General features: G+C 32.9%; 3 protein-coding genes across 8 annotated transcripts; 2 read left to right on the forward strand and 1 right to left on the reverse strand.

Moving 5' to 3' along the window:
* Positions 1 to 231: 231 nt before the first annotated feature.
* LOC137831891 (endoribonuclease Dicer homolog 2-like) lies at positions 232 to 7,265 on the forward strand. Its single transcript, XM_068639779.1, has 10 exons — positions 232 to 357; positions 452 to 720; positions 2,748 to 3,175; positions 3,269 to 3,372; positions 3,853 to 4,046; positions 4,931 to 5,140; positions 5,537 to 5,950; positions 6,154 to 6,435; positions 6,654 to 6,983; positions 7,148 to 7,265. The coding sequence occupies exons 1-10, from the start codon at positions 345 to 347 to the stop codon at positions 7,166 to 7,168; spliced, it is 2,265 nt and encodes a 754-aa protein (XP_068495880.1). The 5' UTR covers positions 232 to 344; the 3' UTR covers positions 7,169 to 7,265.
* Positions 7,266 to 7,877: 612 nt separating this feature from the next.
* On the reverse strand, positions 7,878 to 12,980 carry LOC137831892 (uncharacterized). 3 transcript variants are annotated; one of them, XM_068639781.1, is made up of 8 exons: positions 12,403 to 12,980; positions 12,223 to 12,296; positions 11,064 to 11,144; positions 10,598 to 10,682; positions 10,162 to 10,259; positions 9,542 to 9,629; positions 8,762 to 9,116; positions 7,878 to 8,350 (listed from the first exon to the last, which is right to left on the reverse strand). In XM_068639781.1, exons 1-8 carry the CDS (start codon positions 12,640 to 12,642, stop codon positions 8,094 to 8,096), a joined length of 1,278 nt encoding a protein of 425 aa, XP_068495882.1. In that variant the 5' UTR covers positions 12,643 to 12,980; the 3' UTR covers positions 7,878 to 8,093. The 3 variants fall into 3 exon arrangements, with proteins under 3 accessions (XP_068495882.1, XP_068495881.1, XP_068495883.1); XM_068639780.1 differs by having other exon boundaries at positions 7,878 to 8,368; XM_068639782.1 differs by lacking the exon at positions 12,223 to 12,296 and having other exon boundaries at positions 7,878 to 8,368; positions 12,403 to 12,643.
* A 2,982-nt stretch (positions 12,981 to 15,962) lies between these two features.
* On the forward strand, positions 15,963 to 20,857 carry LOC137831893 (phospholipase A1 PLIP1, chloroplastic). 4 transcript variants are annotated; one of them, XM_068639785.1, is made up of 6 exons: positions 15,963 to 16,163; positions 17,890 to 18,641; positions 18,800 to 19,315; positions 19,409 to 19,468; positions 19,581 to 19,997; positions 20,226 to 20,857. In XM_068639785.1, the coding sequence occupies exons 2-6, from the start codon at positions 17,973 to 17,975 to the stop codon at positions 20,646 to 20,648; spliced, it is 2,085 nt and encodes a 694-aa protein (XP_068495886.1). In that variant the 5' UTR covers positions 15,963 to 16,163; positions 17,890 to 17,972; the 3' UTR covers positions 20,649 to 20,857. The 4 variants fall into 4 exon arrangements, with proteins under 4 accessions (XP_068495886.1, XP_068495884.1, XP_068495887.1 ...); XM_068639783.1 differs by having other exon boundaries at positions 16,023 to 16,163; positions 17,922 to 18,641; XM_068639786.1 differs by lacking the exon at positions 15,963 to 16,163 and adding an exon at positions 17,409 to 17,732.
* Positions 20,858 to 23,974: the final 3,117 nt, after the last annotated feature.

The raw sequence follows: 23,974 nt of genomic DNA on the forward strand, positions 1-23,974 counted from the left end.
AAAAAATATTTACCTATTCTAGCAAATTTAATGAATAATTGGGATTGGAATTTTAGCAGTGACTAGAATGGAATTGCTTGATATCGAAGTAGTCTGCAGCCTAAGGCACTCAAAGATCCAATTATTCATTGGCATGTTTTGCCTTTTCCTTTTCCTTTAGCTGTGTTCTTTTATTAAATTGCTTTTATTAAATTACTTTTATTAAATTACTTTTATTAAATGCTTTTTATTAAATGCAAAGTGGAGCGTTCTCTCACTTCCAATTCTCTATCTATATATAGACATTGGACTGAACGTTTACATCACAAGACATTGCAAACTCTTTTCTTCACCGTTTAATCAACATGAAAGGAATTGGTAATTTTTTTCTTTCTTTTTTGTGTTGTTTTATGAACTTTTTTATATTTATTAGTTCATTCTTGGTAGTTGTAAATCTGATTCATTTGAACAGGAAAGGAGCACCCCTGTTATGTCCCACCGGAACTGGTGAATTGTTCATCAAAATCTTGCAGTGTAACGTACGAATACTACTGCTATTTGATGGAGTTGAAGGAGGATTACAAGTACGAGGTGAAGGTTGGTGACATTGTACTTGCAATGAGGACTGAACTTGAATCTGAAATCATAGAAACATTATCAGGCACATCATTGGTTGTTGAAAGGGGAAAATTGTCACTCAACCTCACACCTGCCAAACCCATTCAACTTAGCTCAGAACAGGTCTCTTGCTTACATCTTCTTATCTTTTCAATCGCTTTCATACCTTATGTCTACCAAAATGTATATTTATATTTTGAAAGTTTTAAATATCTTTTATCACTATTTAAGTGTTCTTATTTTTTTTAAAAGGTATAATTTGAGATATCAATGTTGAATTTAATTTAGTGGTTTTTAAAAGATTAATTTGATTCAAAGGTTGGTTTTAAAAAGTTCAATTTGATTTTTTGCTAAGTTATTACCAACGATGTTATGTTGATGGCGTGTTGCACATTGTAACACAGTAGTATTGGTTTGCATATGTGAACTCTCTGAACGAAATTTTAGGGTTTAGAAATTAGGAAAAGAAGATTAAGAAGGAGGGAGGCGGGGGAGATAACAAACACCATAGTAATGAAATAGTATGATTTATATAAGAAATTTCTCCGTTCGTCGACTTACAGGCTGGTTACCACTTAACCTTGTGTTTTCAACAATGGATATTAGATACTTTGGTTTTGGCGGCGCTTCCTAGGCATCGTTTCTTCCTTGACTCCACTACCACAGTTGCTGCTGCCGCCTCCCTCTCCCTTAATCTTCTTTTTCCAATTTTCAAACCCTAAATTTTCATTCAGTCCACGTGTGCGAACCAATGTCACTGTGTGCTGCGTCACGGTTAATAGTTACCACTGTAAAAAATTAACATAAGGGACTAAATTGAACTTTTCTAAAAAACCACCATAGTTGTTGTTGCTGCCTCCCTCTCCCTTAATCTTCTTTTTCCAATTTTCAAACCCTAAATTTTCATTCAGTCCACGTGTGCGAACCAATGTCACTGTGTGCTGCGTCACGATTAATAGTAACCACTGTAAAAAATTAACATAAGGGACTAAATTGAACTTTTCTAAAAAACCACCATAGTTGTTGTTGCCGCCTCCCTCTCCCTTAATCTTCTTTTTCCAATTTTCATTCAGTCCACGTGTGCGAACCAATGTCACTGTGTGCTGCGTCACGATTAATAGTTACCACTGTAAAAAATTAACATAAGGGACTAAATTGAACTTTTCTGAAAAACCTCCACAGTCGCTGCTGTCGCCTTCCTCTCCCTTAATCTTCTTTTTCCAATTTTCAAACCCTAAAATTTTGTTCAGTCCACGTGTGCGAACCAATGTCACTGTGTGCTGCGTCACGATTAATAGTTACCACTGTAAAAAAATTAACATAAGGGGCTAAATTGAACTTTTCTAAAAGATCACCACAGTCGCTGCTGTCGCCTTCCTCTCCCTTAATCTTCTTTTTCCAATTCTCAAACCCTAAAATTTGGTTCAGTCCACGTGTGCGAACCAATGTCACTGTGTGCTCCGTTACGATTAATAGTTACCACTGTAAAAAATTAACATAAGGGACTAAATTGAACTTTTCTAAAAAACCACCACAGTTGCTTTTGCCTTCCTCTCTCCCTTAATCTTCTTTTTCCAATTTTCAAACCCTAAAATTGTTCAGTCCATGTATGCGAATCAATGTCACTGTGTGCTGCGCCACAATTAATAGTTAACATTGTAAATTGAACCTTTCTAGAAAAACCTTTGGACCAAATTGATTTTTTTTTAAATCATGAATATTGAGGGGAAAAATAATTATACATTTTTTTTAAAAAAAAATATAACAATCATAAATGCAAAATTAAATTTAAAACAAAAATTAAGTTATATTTATTTCATACTCTCAGTCACACGTAATCTAGTAGTGCCTTATATTTAGAATCTATTTGCATACAAATTAAAAAAATTCCACTAATTTTTTTTATATTAAAGAAATTTTTTTAAAATATCTTTTACCATACATGTTCTCACACTATTATTGCATAAATTCTTTATGGAGAGAAATAATATTTAATATAGATAGATAAAAACATGGTTCCTTCCCATTGAAAAAAGTTGTTTTTAATTTTATTTTAAGAAACTTATATTTATTAAAATATTGTTTCTATTGGTTTTATTTATCTCAATATTCAAGAACACTTACCTATATTGTGCATTTTTATTTTCCAGGTTGAGAAGTGTAGAAGATTTCAGACTACCCTGTTTAAGATCCTGCTGAATGGGGACTTTAATCAGTTACCAAGTGCTTCAGATAATTTCAGTTTAGGAGATAATCCTGAAATCGATTATCTTCTGCTCCCAGCCACTGTTAAAGACCAGAGACCTTCAAAATCAATTATTGATTGGAAGTCTGTCTATTCTTTTCCTTTTTCATCTGAAAGTACCTGTGATTGCAACTGCAATCATCATGCTTGTGATGTGAAGATCCAAAATGGTTCAGTTTGCTCTTGCAAACTTGAAAACTGTGTTGTCTACACTCCTCATAGTGATTCTATTTATATCATTGCTCATATAATGAGGGATTTGAATGGAAACTCAACAATGTTACACTCAGGTCGTAATAGAAGTGCCACCTACAAGGAGCACTTCAAAAACAAGTAAGTAAATTTTGTAGCTTACTTATCTACTTGTGTTTCAGATGTCAACCATTGAGCACCATGAGTGCTTTCAATTTTTGTTTGAAATTTCAGGCACAAGATCGAATTGAGTTTTCCACACCAATCCTTACTCCGTGGAAGGAAAGGTTTTGAAGTCAGGAATTACCTTATGAAGGATAGGCAAAATAAGAAAAAAGGTTCAAGTATTTTACTTTTACAAATTCGTTTTTCATATAGTCTAGTTCCTAGTATATTGCTATGTGACTCATATTACCCAAAAATATTAAAAGGCTTTGTAGTTATAGTGTTCTTCATGAATCCATGGAGGAAACAGAAAGAATATGCCTTAATGTTGTGTGTTGTATGTCCACACATGGTTATTGTTTATAGTCATGTATTAAGGTACCACAGAATCAATGTCCATCACAGTAACAGAGGGAATAAAAGCTTATCCCATTAGAAGATTTTAAAAACTATATAAAACATGTCTGCATTTTTTTGGGATGTGCAGACCATAATGTTTCATTAACAGTGTATTAACTTGATTCTGTTTTATGTTGCTTAAGCTGTCACATAACTTGCTCGTCTACAATATTGAAGCTGTTAAAATGCCATTTGAGCAAGTTTATTATAAATATCAAGAAACCTGATAAAACTTTTTGACCCCTTTTGGCTAGGAGAAAAAATGAGTTCTGAAGAATTGCCGCCAGAACTTTGTTCTGTAATCATGTCACCGATATCAATTGGTACCATATATTCATTTTCTTTTGTTCCATCAATCATGCATTGGCTTGAAGGCTTGCTCATTGCTTTCAACTTAAAAAAGATGCTCATGGATCATTGTACCCAAAATGATATCCCAATCAGCAAGGTAAACCACTTCTTTCTGTGAAAAATGCTTATAATTATAATTTGATTATATTTTACATTGATGAGAACAAATTAGATAGTTCGGACTTTTTTCATGTTTTTTTTCTTTTATAAATAAAAATACTTCAACCCATTATGCAGAGATTGTTCGAAACTATAAACGCAATATGCTTTTGAATTGAACAACGGAGATTAATGCCTGATTTGCCTAAAGTGAAGAAAACAGAATATGAACTTCAGAACGATGGTTTAATTGGACAAGCTTAATAAATTCTAATATTTTTTAGAAGTCAATCACGCTGATTTAAGTGAAGAGATTTTGTTTTATTTTCATTTTAAAAACATTTTATTATTTTCTATTAAAAAATCTCCCAATTTTTTATTTCTTTAAGATTTGTGAATTATCATATTTTAAGTTTTAAAGCATTTTCATATTTGGTCATTCAAAGATTTTTTTTATGACTACATTTGTCTTCAATGAACATGAATATGATGTCACATTTATTAAAAGAATATTTTATTATCTATTTAAAAATTCAAAAGCAACACTAGTTATATTATCTTTAATGACATTTTTATCTTTATTTAGTTTATATATATAATAATATTTCTCACTGTGAAGAAGATGAAGGAAAATTTAAGAGTTTCTTAGCGAGTCAACTCAATTTGACTCCCTTAATTTTTTTGCAGGTTTAAACATCTTTTTACTCACTTGATTTTTTATACCAGCAAATATAACTACTTTAAAGTTTTATTTTACAGTACATTATATATTTAATAAACTTATCTAATATATACATTATTGAATCATTGAAAAAAATTATAATTAGAAAACAGTACATGATTGCATGAAGTTTTGAGTAAAGTTTATTATGATTATGGTAGGTACTACAAGCAATAACTGCAAAGGGATGTCAAGAGGCTTACAATTACGAGTACTTAGAGACACTTGGAGATTCTTTTCTAAAATCTGCTGTTAGTCTTCAGCTTTTCAATACCCATCAAAACGATAGAGAGGGTGTGCTCTCCAAGCTCAAGGACAAACTCATTTCCAATTATGCCTTGTGTAATTTTGGTTCTGCCAAAAATCTTCCGGTACACTATTATTATCTTGTTATCTCTTCTCTTCCTATTCTTATATTTTCAGTATAAGCTTCATTTCAACCACTTCTGTATTAATACAAAAGCGAAGAATTCATTATAGTAATCTTAGTTTCTTGTTTAACCATTTGTGACTTTCTTTATCATTGTAATTTCTGATATTTCAGACTATGTCAAAAGAAGTAAACTAATTTACTCTTAAGGAATGTGCCTTAAACATATTTTCAGATCGGCCAAACTATACAAAACCTTGAACAATGCTTGTGTCCGTATTGTCAAAATAACCTTTTGGAATCTCGTATTTGATAACATTGAAGTTATCCCTGGTTCTATTTTTTGGCACTGTTTTTGAAAAGAATTTGAAAAGGAAACCTTTTTCACATATTGCAGGGTTTCATAAGAATGGAAGCATTTGAACCAAAGAAGTGGGACATACCTGGCGATAAGTCAAGGAGTCTCTTGCTGAAAGAAGAGTTGGTTTCAAGTGGAAGAACAAGCATGTATGTTGGCAGAAAGAGAAATATAGAGGTAAAAAAGGTTGCTGATGTTGTTGAGGCACTAATTGGTGCCTTTATAAGCACAAAAGATGAAAAGGCTGCTTTATCGTTTATTAATTGGATTGGCATCGATGTTGACACCAAGATTATGCCATATGAGAGGCACCTTAGCACTCACCCCGAGAATCTTGTAGATGTCAAATTTTTAGAATCTCAGCTGAAGTACAAGTTTAAAGACCCTTACCTCTTAGTAGAGGCTCTCACCCATAGTTCTTGCAAACGATCAGGAATTTCGACATGTTATGAGGTACTGTCATGATTATTTACTTACTAACTAGAAGCATCATATACTATGAAAACTTTAGGGTATAGAAGAGGATGGAATAAAAGAAATAATGAAATATAACAGTATTATATTTTAATTCATTCCATTTTATTCTATCTCTTTCCATCAAATTTGGAAGTCCTTGTAATACCGTATCACTGATAAATTCTTAACATGATCTGCAGCGATTAGAATTTCTTGGCGATGCAGTGCTGGACAATGTAATGACGATGCATTTCTATGAGGAATATTATAATGAAAAGTGTTCACCGGAATTTCTTACTACCATGAGGTCTATTTCTGTGAACAATGAGTGCTACGCTTTGTCAGCCATTAAAGCTGAGCTGCACAAACACATACTGTGTGACCCCGTAGTAGAAAAGAATATTAAGGAGACAATAAAAAGTGTTGAGAATTTATCTCTGGAATCAACTTTTGGATGGGAGCTAGAAACATATTTCTGTCCGGTCAGTTGTTCAATATTTCAGTGCATGACTTCTTCCAATCCCAACATTTTTCATTATTATTCACATTACTAACATATTCATGGGAGCTCTTCATTGTTTATGGTTACATGCAAAACGTTACAAGTCTGTATTGAATAGAATATGAAGTTTAATGTACTATTTAGTCATGAGATTCTCTTGTGTTTAAATCAGGTGCATTTTTTTTCAATTTATGTCAGGTGCTTGGAGATGTTATAGAATCTATAGCAGGAGCAATTTTTGTTGATTCAGGTTACAAGAAAGAGATCGTTTTCAAAAGCATAAGGCCCCTTTTGGAACCCCTTGTAACACCTGAAACAGCGAGGCGACATCCTATTAGTGTGTTGCAAGAACTGTGCCAGAAAAATCAGTATAAAATGGAAGTGCAATCCCCTGTGAGTGACAACGATGGAACTTTGGTTACAATTAAGGTGAAAGCTAACAGGATCACTTACCAGCACACTGCTAAAGCTTCTAACAAGGATAAAGCTCGTAAAGTGGCCTCCAAGGAACTCTTAAAACAATTGAAGGTAACGGAATCGATGTTATCTATGAATAGAAGACGATTTTTGTTCACTCTATTATCTGCAGTCTTTTTGTTTTGTTGCTTTGTGGATGAAATAATTTTTCGTGTACTGTGTAAGTGATTTTGGAAACTAATTCAAGTTTTTAAAACTTTTATTTGTAATTGCAGATTTGCAAGTCTCTTGGCTAATTCATGTTGTACGCCCAAGGAATGCTGTATTAAGGTTTTGCAACTATATTAGTATGGCATTTGGACTGAAATAAAATAGATTGATTTGAGATTTTAAGACCATTTAAAGTTTGTCTGGTCACCCAATTACTTTTTAGTTAATTTTAACATATTTCTTCCTAATAAGGCTTGTAGAAAAAAAAACTTCTGCAGAAGTTAAAATTATCTGGCGTATAAACTAATTTATGAGAATAATTTTCTCGCACATCTACTCTAGACTAATTTTAATTTATGCAAAAATTTCTTTTTATTCTTCTTTTGCTTAAAAGATCATAATAGAGAAATTGTATATATTTTAAGTTAAAAAATTGTTAACATTTTTTTTGGGCTTAAAAACCCTTTTAAATAATAATCGTTTTAATAATATTTTTCTTAAAACTTAATAGTTCTTAGAACACAGATACTTCCAACTTTTAATTTCTGAAATGTTAAAGTTAGATTAGTTAATGAAATAGTATCTTAATGATACTTTTAAGTAAAATTATAATAGTAGTTCCAGTTGTTACAGTGACCAATAATATATTCCCAACAACATAACAATGTATTAATGTGTTATCGATTTCAGAATTTAATCGGATACAAGGACCATTAAATTAAAGATAATTATTCAAACTCAAATAAGTAATTGTCACAAGCAGATTAGATCAAACCTACTCATATTAGCTCACAATTTCAGTTCAAAAAACTATTGATAAAGATATTTTTTTTTAAAAATTCAAAAGGATATATTATACATCATCGAGACAACTAATAGAAAAACAATTAAATACGTCCTTTTAGCATAATCCTACCATACCAGTTTTGCTATGACATCATCGTATCTTTGCAAGTTGTAGTTGAACTAACTGCAAATTTCCTCAAAACAAAACTTCTGAAAGTTAGGCTTTCACAGAAGATCATAAAAATAATCCAAACCTTGGCCAATTTCCCAGATCGAGATGCCACATCCCCATGAACGGGCTTCCTCCAACCGCAAAGAAATTGACTTCAAAGATGGATAGAATACCGCATGCTTGATATCCTTGTCGTCATTGTAAAAGAAAAAGTGTTCCCCACTGTTCTTATCCCACTGCAGTTCAGGCCTATGCTTCTCCAAAAGTGCAAGGTAATCTCTCCCAATAATAGCTCCACCACCACCTTCACCTGCACTCGCAAATTTCACTAAAGTGCAAAACAAAAAATGCTTTTACATGATAATACCTCCGAAAAACTGAAAGAGAGTCTAGGATGATCTCAAAGCCTCAAAATGGCTAAAAAAGGTGTTCTTGTTCCACTCAAAAAGCAATAAGAAATTAATATAAATATCATGCCTAATCTAATGGGCACATTCCTGTCTCGATCCCCCCCTCCTTGGTCCCCTTAGTGGGGGTCCCGGGTCCCTTAAGTACCACTTTAGCTGTTCTAGTACCTATGTGTGTGTACTCTACATTGCCACCGTGAAATTAAACATAAGTTTAGTTCAAAGGATGAAAGAAGAGGGATTTTAGTCCTGGTACCCAACCTCCTTTTATTCCCTCCTACCAAAAATGCACAGATAAGAAACAAAGGAATTACCTCTTGAAAGGGAGAAATCATTTCCATAGAAGTTGATGCCGAGAAGTATCTTGGGGGCGAGGCTTTGGGCTCTATTGCCAGAGGTACCAAGAAGCAGCTTCAGAACAATTTGAATCCATTTCAAAGGTGCATTAGGACCAGGATTATGAGGATTAGAGAAGTCGTATGTCATTAACGAGAATCCATCCACAGCTGCACTTAAAACCTCAAGATCTTTAGGACCAAAGTCATGCTCTTGCAGCTTCTCAGAAGATGGTGGACCTATAACATAGACTAGCTGCAGCTTCTGCCCACTAATTTTCTCTGAGCCTATAGAATGCAGAGCATCTCCAAGCTGTTTTACAAACTGCAGTGCCTGTGCTAGCAAAAGAAGAAAGCACCACATCAATTACTACAGTGCCTTAATACAAAATGAATACATTGTTTCACAGAAACACGATGATTGAATTTACAATTTTCCCCGTGGAAGTCTATCTATGCTAATAGAGTTATCAATAACAAAACTGTCTTACAGGTGATGGTGACAGAATTGTAATAGTGTGCTTCCATTGAAGAGAACTTAATTATGTGACCCATGTTCCAAGTGGTAAAAAAGAAGCACCTCAGTCATTCATTACTGAAGTAATAACAATTTTTACGTAACCATATAATGACTGACCTTGTCAATCACAGTTTGGAAGAAGGCTCAATAGCTTAGTCCATGAATCACAGGCAGAGTTCCGTATAATAACTTGGCTGTATAAAAAGTACTGAAAAAGATTAAACGGAACAACTGCTCACCAAATTCCGCATGTTTGGATCATGCAAGATACCATAGGCTGCCCACCTTGACCAAGATTCTAAAACAATACCATCATATCCCATTTCCCTACAGAAGCAAAGCATTCACATGAAAAGCAAATCATAGCACAAAATATTGAGAAAGGAAGTGCTTCATATATGGATCTGAATATACTTGTTTCCATGAACAACTTCTGACACTCATGCAATTCATACATAATGGGCTTGCTGTAGGGGAAGAAACTGTACATAAGGCCTTTAGCTGGGTAAAGGAAGCAATAAGTACACCACAAACCAATTTTAGATAGAATAAATAATGGGAAAATTACAAGCAAAAACGAATTATTGGCAAAAGTATTCCTGGTTTACAAACAAATCAATTCAATGGTTAATTAAATTAATTTGTGTTTCGATATCATTCACCAATTAAGTGGTCAGTTGATTATTCCTAAACTACAATATCAAATATCAAGAATTCCTTTCACACACAGCACCAAGAGACAAATCCAATTATTTATCCTCAGAGAGTTGCGATAATAAAAAACGGAATAGCCTAATGGCTTTGTTCCCATAATGCCATAGCCTAAGAGAGGTATCTAGAAAACTGTTTAGAGGCTTACTTGCACTCTGTTACTATAAGATTAATGGCTTTGTTCCTTTGCTTTTCCTTTCCCAACAGCACTGCTGGCGATGCTTCCAGAACAACTCTAGGCAAAATCTACATGCAATTGAAAAGAAATGGATGGATTCATAGCTACAAAGAAAAGTATAAAATAATCCCAAGACAATTAAACAAGTGTTAGGTCCAACAAGTTAATGAAAAAATGGAATTAGCCGCATTGTAGCCAGTTCAAGGTCCAAAACAGACTGTTCCAGAAGCTTCTACTTGGAACTTTAGACAAAAGTAAGTGAGGGAGGAGAGAAAATGAAATAAATAAAAAATTGAAATTTTAAAAAAATTCCCTCTTCAACCACAAATAATAGAAAATGCATTTAATTTGTCAGTAATGAATGAAATGAAAATAAGTTTAAAAGTTGACAACTAATTAAATGTACCAAAGCTTCTCCTGTCTTTCTAAGCTCTGAGATCCATCCTCTGTCAGCATTGTGTCTCCCCTCTAGAACTAAGCTAGTCTGTTGGCTGGCAATAACAACTGATTAAACAAAACCATAAAGCCGTATAATAAAGACTTACTAAATAACAAACCCAGGGATTTATAATCAAGTATTCACTAGAATTTCATTGCAGTGCAGAAATTATAAAGTTTATGAGGATTAAAATATTCTGCTGATCCTCAAGGAGGCTGTGATGTCAGTTAAAGTCAACCCTGGATACAATAGCGTATAAAACTTCAGAAACGAAAAATTAAAGCTACTAGAAATTTTAAGTGCTTGAAAATTACATTTGAAAGCTCATATTAACAGGTACAAGGAGAATTATGAATCACACAGGTCATAGGTCTTAACTCTGCACCCACCCCTCTATTTTCTTCATTAAGTCATTTAGAACTGATGTACATACCTCTTTAGGTCATACCAAACGGGTGATATGTGTGTAAACTTAGAGTTGAACCTTTTAGCCAATTCATAACCTCGAGAATTCCTGTCATAATTAACATTTTTTGACATACAAAGGATTGTAATCATGGGAAGAATGGCACAGAGGAAAAGAATCTCATCCAAATAGATATGAATATTGAAATTTCATATTAAACATTAAGCAATATAACTATGAAGATGTTAAAAGATCAGATAGTAGATGACATTAATTGAATCTTACCAAAAAGAAGAATCGTGATACTGTAACAATCAAAACTATAACTTTCAAATTGTGAAATTTCAACAAGGTTTTAAATCATTTATACTTATTGTTTGTTTCTATCAGCTAAAATTAAAGACGGGGTAGAAATTTTAAGAATCATCCAGACTAGTGAACTATATAATAGGAATACATGTCTCTATCATAATGTATAAAGATAATACCCCTGTATCAGGAAAGTGCTGAGGGTTGAGTGAATCAATTACTTAACACACGTCTTTGTTTCAACAAGCCAAGGAGTTGATACTTTAAGGATCATGCAGATTAATGAGCTGTATTATGGAAAAAAATGTCCATTTCACCCGTCTGATGATCTATCTCTCACTTAAATTATAATTAAAAATATAATTTGCCACCTTACCAAACCTATTCTCTCACAAGACTCAACTCCCTTTATTTATTCCACACACTCCCTACTTTTAGAGAGCTTTAAATGAATTGTTACATGATGGGAGGACTTTTGAGCATGTTTATGCTCAAGTATAAAAATAAGAATAAATTATTATGCAATCAAACGTTAAAATAAAGTTCAAATTTTTGTACACCTGCATTGCAGTTCCCGGTGCCACTAGTTCAAAATTATTCATCTGATTATTGTGTACTAATTAGTTTCATTCATATAACATACCATCTCAAGCCAGGATCAGATATGGCCAGTTTGACTATTAGCACTCGACACTTGAAATTAGGAGCTCCAAAACTTCTTTCATATTATATCATAATCGGAAAAAGTATCAACATTACATCAAACAAAAAAAAATTCTTCAGCAGAAAATATTCCATGCCAAGTATTATATTCATTATTCGATGATTCATCAAAGAAAATGCTAAAATTTGCTAAATTAACACACACAAAACATACCAGGGAGTAATGTAGCCAAGCACAGGATAATTATAATGGCGCTGAGAGGTATTTTCTGATACTTTGGAATTTTCCTAATCCATTGATAATTAACAACATCGGATACTAAAATCAAAACTAGAAATAATTTATTTGTTCATAAGTAAAAAAAGGTGTTATGATTTTGATTTTGGTACTTACGGTGAGTACATGTTGGTAATTAGCATGGGTTGTGACAAGGCCTTGCTCATACACATACGATTCTTCATATTGCGAAGGAGAGTATTGTCTGAAGCGGTAAGTGACAGTAGCAATAATGGACGATATTATGAAGAAGACAACAACATTTCTGCCACTGAAAGCTGAGTTGACCCGTACTGAAGATGATTCCACTCGGTTTTCCCGACGACCGCCGATCGGCGCTGATCTCTTCTTCGCCATCTCCCCCCGTCTAGGTTTTCTGTCAAACCAAACGACACCGTAGTGCTATATCTGTGTAATGAAATTTAGGAAATAATTTTTAATAATATTTTATTTTTTATTTTTATCATTTTAAAACTTAATGTAAGATTTGTAGAATTATTATTATAATTTCTTTCAGCCCAGTCATGTACATTAGAAAAGATTCATCACTTCTTCAATAGTTTGATGCTGTGTTAAAGAAAATTTCTAAAATTCATAAGATTGGAAAAATTAAATAAATAAAAACTAGAGCACACGAAGCAGCATTTTCAGATATCATTTCAACTTATCATCCTTTAGAAAATGTCAAAACAAACAAAGGGAACACCAAAGTCACAATAACTTGTTAAATAGATTGGATTATGCATTTGTGTATCAACGTCTCTCTAAACTTTAAAAAAAATAGTAGCAAATCACTCTTAAAATCTTTTATTACAGTTTTTATTATTTATTTATTTATTTTAATATTTTATTTTCATTTTCTTATTTAATGTTTTTTCTAATGTGGGCATGAACTTATTTTATTTCTTAATATATTGGTTTATTTGACTCCAACAACTACTTTTTCACTTCTTAATTTAGTGTCTTGATTGTCTATTACGAAGTTACTTCAATGTCTTAATTTTGGAATTAGTAGAAAGTTGGTCACTTGTTTTCTAGTGAAACTTTGATCCTTTTATTGATAATTTTTTTTTTCATTGAGAAGAAAAAAAAATATCAAATACATTGAAATTATAAATAATGTATGGATAAAGTGATAAATTTTATATGAATTTATTAATATTTAAATTAATAAGTATTAAAAAATAGTAATGAATAATTAATTATTGAAGAGAAATATGAAAAAAACTCATATTGATATAATGTATATAAGAATATATAACATTAAGAAAAAATTTCAAAATATAGATAATATCTTCATCAAAGTTTGAAACAATTTTGGTCATTTTACAAACCAATATTTTGTTCTTTCAAATGTTGTCTTAACAATAGCACAAATGGATAAGGATCGTACTTCTTTAAAAAAAAATACATTTGGTTAAATTTGTTGTCATATGTCCATAACTTTTGCTCCGTCATATATATGAACCCATTTTCTAGTGATATTTGATAAATCAAAGAGATTGTTTACCTAAATTCTAATTGCATCCTATAATTTTGCTTAAAGAGTGAGTTGTTTCATTTCATAACATGTGACAATATAGTAAATAAATCTACTTAAACATTTAATGATTTTGTAATATTTCATAATGGAAGTTAAAAAACCTAGATACCAATGTTTAATAGTTGTCTATTCAACTCATAATTTTTTAACTTGTTGAAATTTGATGTAATATGGCATATGCAATTGACTGATACCACACTATCCCCTCCTTGACAAACTTTTGGATATTATAATATTGACAATATAGTTGTTTCTCAATCGGTTATCATGCATACATTTGGCCGACACATGACATATGCTCATCACACTTAGAAAAACATATTATATCATCCTTTGTTTCATCTTGAACAATGACAAAAGCTAAAGGAGATATGTTCCGATTGTCATCTTGATAAATTGTAGTCAAGAAAGTGTCATGATATTTTTTTAGTCAAAAAAATTCAATAAACTTGCACTATTGATTTACAAAAGTTGAACCCATCAATACATGATTTAAAATACCAAAAACCACATTTTAAAATATAAACAAAGTTGTGTCCAACATCATCACAACATAAGGACGAGTAACATATTTTACAATTGTACTTAGAACACTTTCTTTATAAGTTACAACCACCTTAAAAGATGATTATATGATTCATCATAATTGTCCAATTCTATTACAAGAGTAAGATTCTTTATTTCAACAATTAAACTTCTTATTAAGAGTAAAATCCTTTATTTTTACAATTAAACTTCTTTATCAAATATGAAATGATTTTCTTTGATAAAATATAAATAATAATTTTAAATATCATATAAATAAGAATATCAAACATAAATACTAAATATTAATTTCTAATAACATTCAAATATAATCTTAAAAAACAATTTAACATATCATCTTAAAACTTAAACTCTAAATAAACAAATACATCTTAATCCTAAACTCAATAGAAACTATAAATTGAAATATTTTAATTTTGGAAGAGAAAGAAAGAAAGAAAATAACAGAAACTTATTGATTGTGTATACTAGTATTGATTGTGTATATTTCTCATGTTCCATGTGCTAGGCTATTGTTGTATTGAAACAAACTATTTTTTCCTTTTAATTTTTTTTATTATGGAATGGTGAATCTACTCAGTTTAACATTGATTAAACCAAGATGAATTTAGTTCATATTGGGTTAAATTCGATTTCCTAATATACTAAAATTTATAATTTTTATTTTATCCCACCTTATTCAGATATGTAATAAATGAAATTGGTTGATGAAACACTGCGTTACAGTACTAAATGCTGCAGGCAACAGGTGTGAAACCCAAAGACAGTGAGAAGAACTGGTGGAGGAGAAGCGACCTCAAAGAGGAGGTGACGGCAGCAGCCACCAGTGTGAAGAAATGTGGCTGCCACTGGTGCTCCTGCTTCATGCAACTGTACACTTGGCCCTTCCTCTAACCAACCATTTCTTTCTCACTCACCATTTACACCTGCCACCACCTTCTGAGTAACATAGAAACGTGGACAAGATTCCTATGCCATCACCATAATTTCCCCTAACATAACTTGATAAAAAAAAGGGTGCTTGTGTCTATGAGTTTGAAGTTTAGAGACCCCACGTGGGCATCTTCTCCCATGCTCATTTTGTTGTTGTTTCTAACTCCATTATTATCCCTTCTCTCCGTGGGTTTTCTGAACATAGTTCAGTAAAATATTGCTGTCAGTGTTAAGGAAGAAAGAAATGAAGTGAGTTGATGAGAAAACAAAAAGTGAAAAAATTGAAAGTACACAAAAACAGAGTGATTTACTGGAAAAGAAATTCTTAAAAATATAAGTATTTTATTTATTTATTATATTGACAACAGATTATGTACAATGATAATTCATATGATTTTTTGTTTTTAAATAAAATGATTCTGTTTTTTTTTTCTAATCTCATTTTTGCCAGGAAAGTTTGATTTAATCTCAACTTTTATGCTTTACTTTCATTTTCTCTCAACAAAAAAACTAGTATCATTATCTCTTTCTTTTCCTTCTCATTCAGTCATCCAAACTCTCTGGACATGCTGGCAGGAATCACAGAAAGAATAGAGAGAAGGGTCACTGAGCCTGATCTAAACACATAAAATTAGAATATTTTATTCACCATGCTGCTGGTTTTTTCTTTTGGAACCAATTGTTACTATAAAAAAAGATTGAGGTTTATTTTTAAATAATAATACCATAAAAGGCAAGATTCCCCGTATGCACAGCATTGGCAGAAACTATACCTGTCTTGTCCAGCTAGCATCAACAACCACCATTTTCAGAGCTTCATCATGGCTGTCTTCTCTGAACCTTCTTCCAAATAAAGGTACTTTGCTTCTCAGGATACATGAATTACATGCATTTTCACATCCTTTCTTTTTATTTTGCTTATTTATTATATGTGTTCATCTCCTTAAATTGCCTAACCATGCTGCAAGAGTGTCAAACACTGGAACAGGGTTGATGAACTTTTCATATCAGTTATTTACTTTCCACATTCCACACATTTTTGCTACTTGAATCTCTTAAACTTTCCAAATCAATGGTTATGTTATTATTTATATAAACCAAGTTCTTTTCTCTATCTTTTTTTATTACAATTTTTAGATCTTTGTTGGGATTTTTGGTTTGATGCATCTCAGTGATGTCATACTTGCACAGGTATACTCACGCTGGTTTTGATTCCTCAATTTCTTTGGTGTTTGATCATTGTTGTCTGTCCCTTTTAGTGATTTATTTAATAAATTTTTTGGTGAAACTACTTTTCCTTCTCCAGCTTCCCTTTCTTCTTTAAAGAAGTGATGGTTTGCCAAAATATTTTTTTATACTTAGCTTATAGTTTTATGTAAACAGAACACTTTCTTTGCACAATTTGACTTTTGAAACATTGGCTAATAAGTAGGTAAGAAGAACTACTTTCAAATCATCTGGTTAAAGTTCGGCACACTTTGGCACCAACAATAGTATAAATTCACCTGTTTTTTTGGTTGAATTGGCACGCATGTTAAAGATAGTGATTTTTTTTTTCACCATAGCATTAGTACACTGGTAAATTGCTAAATTATTAATATACTATAATTAGTGGTTGTTAAAAATATTAATTTTTATGAAAATAATTAAAGGATATTAACAACTTTTTATTTTACCTTTTTGAGAGCTGAGTCTATTTTTAACAAGAAGAATATGTAGGTACTTCGGCAATTCCGAGATACTTTGCCTTGTAAAGTGCTTTTTATTTTGTTTGATACTTTGTGTGTGGAAGAGGGGTTTATTGAGTTTGGTATAGTACTATTCATTAGGTTATTTCAAGTTGAAGAAGTCTTTTTCCTTTTAATTTTCCTTCCTACAATGTCGGTTGAAAACTTGATATCTTAAATATGCGAGAATCCCAAGAAAGTTAATGTAACCCTTGCTGCCTAAATTAAGGAATTTAGTTGGGCCACTGTTTAAGATAAATACTATCACATAATAGTTTTGAAATTACAAACTTAATAATATTTTTTTCTTAACTTTGGACACGAAGCCTAAATTTCAATGAAAAAATAGAGTGCACAAATGAAGTGGCTAAATTAATTCATGATGCCTTTTGTTTTCATATTCAAAATAAAATGAAACTTGTTTCTCCCCTTTCTTTATCATTGTTTGATGTAGCTTTTCTCCCCTTATTACTGTCCCCATGTGGACGTTCACAAATAGAGAGCTAGTATATGTCTTCATTGAGAATCATAGAGCTCTACGAACATGACATGTCTTTCCCTTATATTAATCTGGTCCTATGGTCAATATTTTCCAAGAGGCAGGTTTCGAGTTTAACTATGTTTTGGCTTTGGTCTTAACACACCACTCAACGATGCTTTCGTCTATACCTTGATACAGGAATTGCGTTCATTGATAGGTAAACTAATTTAACAATGACTAGATTTGAAGTTTCAACATCTTTAAGAAGATCCTCGTTGATAACAAGAAACGTAGTTGTTGTCAGTTTTCTTATAAAATCTGTATTCATATGTTTGGACTTGTTTCAATAACCACACCACAACATAACATATCAGGCTTTGAGGTCCCATTATTTTGAAATCTACAGAGACCAAAGACAGTGAAGGATTTAGCTATCCGAGGCATAGAAATTACAAGCATGGCATACACTGCGGTTGCTATGCCTACCTCTCCAGCAGCTAACACTGCAACTATGGACATTGCAAAGGAGCATAATGGTCTTCGTCGCTCCCAATCCAGCAAAGAACTATGCACAAGTTCTATTATGCGGAGGTCTTATTCTGACAACCACCTATGTTGCTCCATCAATTGCGTACAAGGCACATCAGTTACACCAAAACTTAAGAGCAATCGGTCAACGGGAATTTCCCCGTTTCAATTTTCAGGCTCCATTCTTCCAAATTCACTGCGCTCCTTCTTGTTTGACCCAGAAACTAGCAAGGATATAGGTGTGGGGGAGAAGGAGGTAAGCATTGAGGAAAACATGGTGGAAAGAAGCAAAGAAGAGAGAGTAAATAGAGCCAACTGGGTGGAGAGGCTTATGGAAATCAAGAAACATTGGCGAAATAGACTGCCAAAAGAAAGCCTGGATCCAGATGACATATGCCAAGACAATAATTACGAGGAATGTGAATGTAATGGAGATGATGGTGTTTGCGTGGTGGGTGAAGACGAAGATGAGGAGGAAGTGACATATGATCGCGATTCATTCTCAGAATTTCTGGTTCAAGTGCCATGGTCTGATACCCAATTGTACTCTCAACTTGCTTTCCTGTGCAACATGGCCTATGTAATTCCTCAAATCAAGGTAAGCATTCACCAGTGGTAGGATAACTCATCGATTTCTTTTCTAAGATCTGCATATTTATGAGAGAGTTTGCATGTGCTTTTCCATTTTCTTTTTTCATGTATGAATATTCAATAAATAAACAGAAACAAACAACAACTCTTGCCAATAATTTGCAGGCTAAGGACTTGCGACGATACTACAACCTTCAATTTATAACATCTTCTTTAGAGAAGAAGGCCGAAGTGGCTAAGTTAAAAATGAAACTTGACCAGGACTCCACTTGCGTTCCTTTAGATGACTCGGTAGCCTCTCAAGGTATCACAAAGAAAGGCAAAGGAAATGCACAGAAGCATCAAATCCAACTTGCTTATGATATCGCTACCTCAGCTGCCTCGTATGTTCAATTACGAGCTAAGGACCTTTTGTACCTTGCTGCTAAGTCACAAAAGAGTGAAAATGAAGAGCCTAACCAAGGAGGAGAGTCACCTGGAGAAGAGGTGGAAGGCACTTCGCGAGGCTACAAATCAGAGGTTGCTGCTTATGTAGCAGCATCCACAATGACCGCAGTGGTTGCAGCAGGGGAGAAGGAAAAACAAGAAGCAGCAAATGACCTCCAGTCACTTCATTCCTCACCTTGTGAATGGTTTGTTTGTGATGATCCCAGCAATCACACTCGATGCTTTGTGATTCAGGTAATTTCTCAATCACTCTTTGCTATTTTGATCTGTACCATAAGGCTATACATTGTTGAAGTTTGACCCTTGAAATTTTGTTCTATGTTGCAGGGGTCAGACTCTCTGGCATCTTGGCAAGCAAACCTCTTTTTTGAGCCTACAAAATTTGAGGTGGGAAAATTTCTTATTTCGTGGAGATATTCATTCCTTGTTCAGTTGCAACTTCCATATCTTGAATTTGGTAAGAAAAACACCAGATCACTCATGATCTATTCTGTTGCAGGGTACAGATGTACTTGTTCATAGAGGAATTTATGAAGCTGCAAAAGGAATATACAAGCAATTCATGCCGGCAATAATGGAGCATTTGAAGAGACACGGGGATCGTGCAAAGCTTCAATTCACTGGGCATTCCCTCGGGGGGAGTCTCTCTCTATTGGTTCATCTGATGCTTTTGACTAACAAGGTTGTGAGTCCCTCCACTCTTCGACCAGTTGTGACTTTTGGCTCACCATTTGTATTCTGTGGAGGCCATCAAATTATCCATGAACTAGGCATAGACGAGAGCCACATCCACTGTGTGATGATGCATAGAGATATTGTTCCCAGGGCCTTCTCCTGCAATTACCCAAATCATGTAGCTGTAGTCCTTAAGCGCTTAAACAGCTCCTTTCGCTCACATCCTTGTCTGCTGAAAAATGTAAGCATCATCATTCTATCAATTCTTGCATAATAGTCATACAAAAAATCCAAATTTATTCACATCATTTGGCCGCAGGTTTATATTTATATTGCTTTCTGGCATGACTTTTGGCTTGAAGCTTATTTTATAAACTCCTAATGAACCCGCCTAATATAAAATATGAAATGCTGCTGTACTCAGCAGTGGGTAAAAAATATTCATTCATTTTCTTTGGAAATTTTTCAGAAGCTGTTGTACTCACCACTGGGTAAAATATTCATTCTCCAACCCGATGAGAAGACGTCTCCTCCACATCCTTTACTCCCTCGAGGAAGTGCCTTCTATGCCCTGGACAATACTAAACGTGGATACTCTCCAAGTGTTCTCAGAACCTTCCTGAATCAACCACACCCCATTGACACACTAAGTGACCCAACAGCATATGGTTCAGAAGGCACAATTCTGAGAGACCACGATTCCAGTAACTACCTTAAAGCCGTCAATGGAGTCTTGAGGGAACATTCTAAGATTCTCGTTCGCAGAGCAAGTAAGCAAAGGATTAATCAGTTATGGCCACTTTTGACATCACCATCTCCACACTCATGGAGCCATGAACAGAACTTAGAGAGATGCAGCTTGATGACAAAGGAGATAGTGACAGGGGTTTGAAAAAAGGCTTTTCTTCCGAGGTTCCGATAGATCATGATCAAATTAATTAAAATCGAGGAATTCATTAGCAAAATAGATCACTGTGTTTTATGTATATTTCTAAATTCTAAAGAACTTGTGTAGCGTATATCTGTTACTCCACATCGGAAAACCTTGTGCATACAAATGTCGACAATTCCTATAGAAAATGGAAGAAATATTTCCATAGATTTTCCATGCATCCACAAGTAAGATAATACTGGATGACAATTGACATGCAAACCATTCCAACCGTCTGATAGTCAAAAGCTTGGACAAATGCAAATTACCTTCCCTGAATGGAAAGGATATTTTTTCTTTATGAAAACAGAATAAGGGGTTTAATTACCAGCATAAAATAATGATGCATGGGTGATTATATTATAACAATAATAATATTTGACGAAAGCTAACAGAAAATATTAACCTTTCACAGAACGTAAGGCATCAATGTTCTTGAGTCAAAGAGGTATCTACATCTAGTATTTGACTCTATCTCGATTCAAAAGAAAATACATCTGAAAAACTAACAGAAAAAAATGATGATTATATGCAATAATCCATTTCTAAATTGCAACGAAGCAACACAGTTATCCTAATCATAGCCACAAAAACAAACCAAAATCTTTAAATTATAACATATATCCCATTATAGGCAACTTAGTACTTTCTTGTTAATCTAATATAGTTCGTTCGGGGAGTCTATTAATTAGTCCTAAATCCTAAACTCTTTTGTTGGGAGTACCGTGTTTCCTCCGAAATATACACAAGTATTAGATCAATTGTTTCTCTTCAATCTTTCATTGTTGAGAGTAAGAGTAGTAGAAGATAGGAAATTGTTTTTGACAATTTGGTATCAGTAAGTCAGCAACAATGATGACCATAAAGAGTTTGAAACTCGCATGGATTCAATGGAGAAGACGATGTCGGATTCTCAAGAATTAACACATAAAACCTTGGAAGCAACAATGGATCGAGGGCTGCTTAGTTTCTTCCATTACATCTCTGAATTTTGGCCGCCAAATCACGTCAACGCCTGCACCCCACAGAGATCCATCGAAAAATTGCTCGGTGGTTCTTGATAGAGCCCAGCTACAATTTCCGCCTTTTCGTCTTTTGATGGTACCAATTTTTGGGCTTAACGCGCACAGACAGAAAAAAAAAATTGAGCTTGAAGGCACACCAAAAAATCAACGAGAGCGTTTACTTATGGGTGGCAAGGCATTCCCATGGCAACACCATTGTATTCAATCCCTGAATATTTAGTGTAAAACATGATTTAGATCTTGCAAGATGTTGGAAAGATATTTGATTAACCAGTGGCGAAACTCGCGTGATTGAAATAGGGAAGTTCTTTAATTGATTATTTGGAAAATTTTGATAACCTCTTGGATAGGGTGACAATTTCTGAGGAGACAACCTTAAGTTTTTTTTTCTATTAGGCTTAAGCTTAGAGTTGGAAAAATTTATGTCCATAAACCAAAAACAATTCAAGAAGCGGTGAGAATGAAGCATTTAATAGGCCTTCTACAGAATAATTCTCATTACATATGAATTGAAGCAAAAGCTGAAGCCTTCCACAAGTTAAAACAGGCTTTAACTTCAACACCTGTCTTAATCTTGCCAGAGCAACCTTTCATTATAGAGATCGATGCTTCAGATATTGGTATTGGTGCAGTTTTAAGCAGGGTTATGGGACCAAAGTATCAACCCTTGTCAATTTATAAAAAGGAGTTTTTTGGTACCCTAATTGCAGTAAAAAGTGGCAGGACACTGACAACTTATAAAACAGAGTTTTTTTTTTGCTATCTTATTTGCAGTAAAATGTGGCAGAACATACAACAACCTTGCTTGCATTATACTTTTCATGGAGAAGTTCTCAAAAGGAAAGGCAAATTAGTGGTGAGAAATGATGCAGGTTTGAAGACTAGAATCCTCCAACACTTTTATGATTCAGACATTAGGGTTATTCAGGCTTTGAGCTAAGTTAGAAGAGAATAAAAAAACAATTTTTTTGTAAATGAACGCTTAAGGAAGTAAAAAAGTGGGTACAACAATGTGAGATATTGTAATGAGAGAACTACATCAAATGCAATTTTTATTTAGAGAAGAGAACTAACATTGGTGTTGTTTGTAGTAGGATAATGACACATGAATAAGTGTGAACCTTATCGGTGTGGGAGAGTGAGAGTGAGACTCTCTGTGTCTCTGTGTTTGGATTAGGGTATGTTAAAGTGTACCGTGTGAAGAAAATTTATTAAGATATGTGAGTGATGTGATGATTGTAAGAGTATTTTAAATTATTTAGAATAGTGTAAATTGTAAGACTACAAATTTACCTTTATATATAAAAAAAAGAATAAATAATTATTAATTTTGTGCATATTTTAGTTAATTAAAATAATTTAAAATTTTATTTATAAATAAAAGAAAAAAATGTAAAATTAAAAAAAATAATTAAATATAATTTTAGATGTAAGTATAATTTTATTATTTTTCATTTTATTAATTTAAATTAATTTTATTACTTAAGTTAATTTATTTAGATAATTTTAATATTATTTATGATTTTTTAAATTATGTTATATATATATACACACAAAATTATTATTAATAATAATTTTTATTATTAATATTATTGTATCATGGTTTTTTCATGTCATTCTCCTCTCATTTCTCTTCAATTATGAGAAGATTTTAAATACCCTCAACTTTTCATTCACTATTACCCTCAACCTCAACCTCCATCACCCCAAAAGCAAACACACAATCCTATGTAAATAAGAGAGACCAGTGTCCTATATAGATAAGAGAAACACTTATACTTATTTTATAAAATTTATTAGGTAGAATCAGAACTCATTTGTTAGAAAAATATATTTATATATTTTAGAAAATATATAGAAGATTGCAAATTATTTTTCACATATTCTTGTTGAAATGGGAAATGTAGACTTTATAAATGAGTCTATATTAAGAAGTAATTAATTTTTTCTTGGCTTTTTGATTAAATAAATAATATAAAAATATTAATATTTTTCTGGAAAAATGTTTGAAAGCCGCAATCTTAAGTAGTGTTTTCAACTCATAGCAAAACCTGTAATTTTAAAAAAAAAAGTAATTAAATAGAACGAAATTAACAAAATAGTCTTTGTTGTAAAACTAGGAAATACAGGAGCAGGAGAAATTAACATCAGGCGAATGCGAAAGCACCAATTCGAAAATTTGCAACCCTAGAGTTGACTTAACTTGTCACTTTTTAATTTTTAATAACGAGGCCCATTAATAGACACCAAAAAGGCCCATAA

Source organism: Phaseolus vulgaris, chromosome 6 (genome assembly GCF_000499845.2).
Source record: "Phaseolus vulgaris cultivar G19833 chromosome 6, P. vulgaris v2.0, whole genome shotgun sequence".
Lineage (NCBI taxonomy): Eukaryota > Viridiplantae > Streptophyta > Magnoliopsida > Fabales > Fabaceae > Phaseolus > Phaseolus vulgaris.

Excerpts from the sequence above, each read along its gene's own strand:
- LOC137831892 (XM_068639780.1), bottom strand. The coding sequence starts at position 12,642 with ATGGCGAAGAAGAGATCAGCGCCGATCGGCGGTCGTCGGGAAAACCGA. Across the intron at positions 12,297-12,402 it reads ATTACCAACATGTACTCACC|GAAAATTCCAAAGTATCAGA; the intron begins GTAAGTACCAAA and ends TCAATGGATTAG. Across the intron at positions 9,117-9,541 it reads ATCCAAACATGCGGAATTTG|GCACTGCAGTTTGTAAAACA; the intron begins GTGAGCAGTTGT and ends TTGCTAGCACAG.
- LOC137831893 (XM_068639785.1), top strand. The coding sequence starts at position 17,973 with ATGGCATACACTGCGGTTGCTATGCCTACCTCTCCAGCAGCTAACACT. Across the intron at positions 18,642-18,799 it reads ATGTAATTCCTCAAATCAAG|GCTAAGGACTTGCGACGATA; the intron begins GTAAGCATTCAC and ends AATAATTTGCAG. Across the intron at positions 19,998-20,225 it reads ATCCTTGTCTGCTGAAAAAT|AAGCTGTTGTACTCACCACT; the intron begins GTAAGCATCATC and ends GAAATTTTTCAG.
- LOC137831891 (XM_068639779.1), top strand. Across the intron at positions 3,373-3,852 it reads TAGGCAAAATAAGAAAAAAG|GAGAAAAAATGAGTTCTGAA; the intron begins GTTCAAGTATTT and ends CCTTTTGGCTAG. Across the intron at positions 5,951-6,153 it reads GAATTTCGACATGTTATGAG|CGATTAGAATTTCTTGGCGA; the intron begins GTACTGTCATGA and ends CATGATCTGCAG.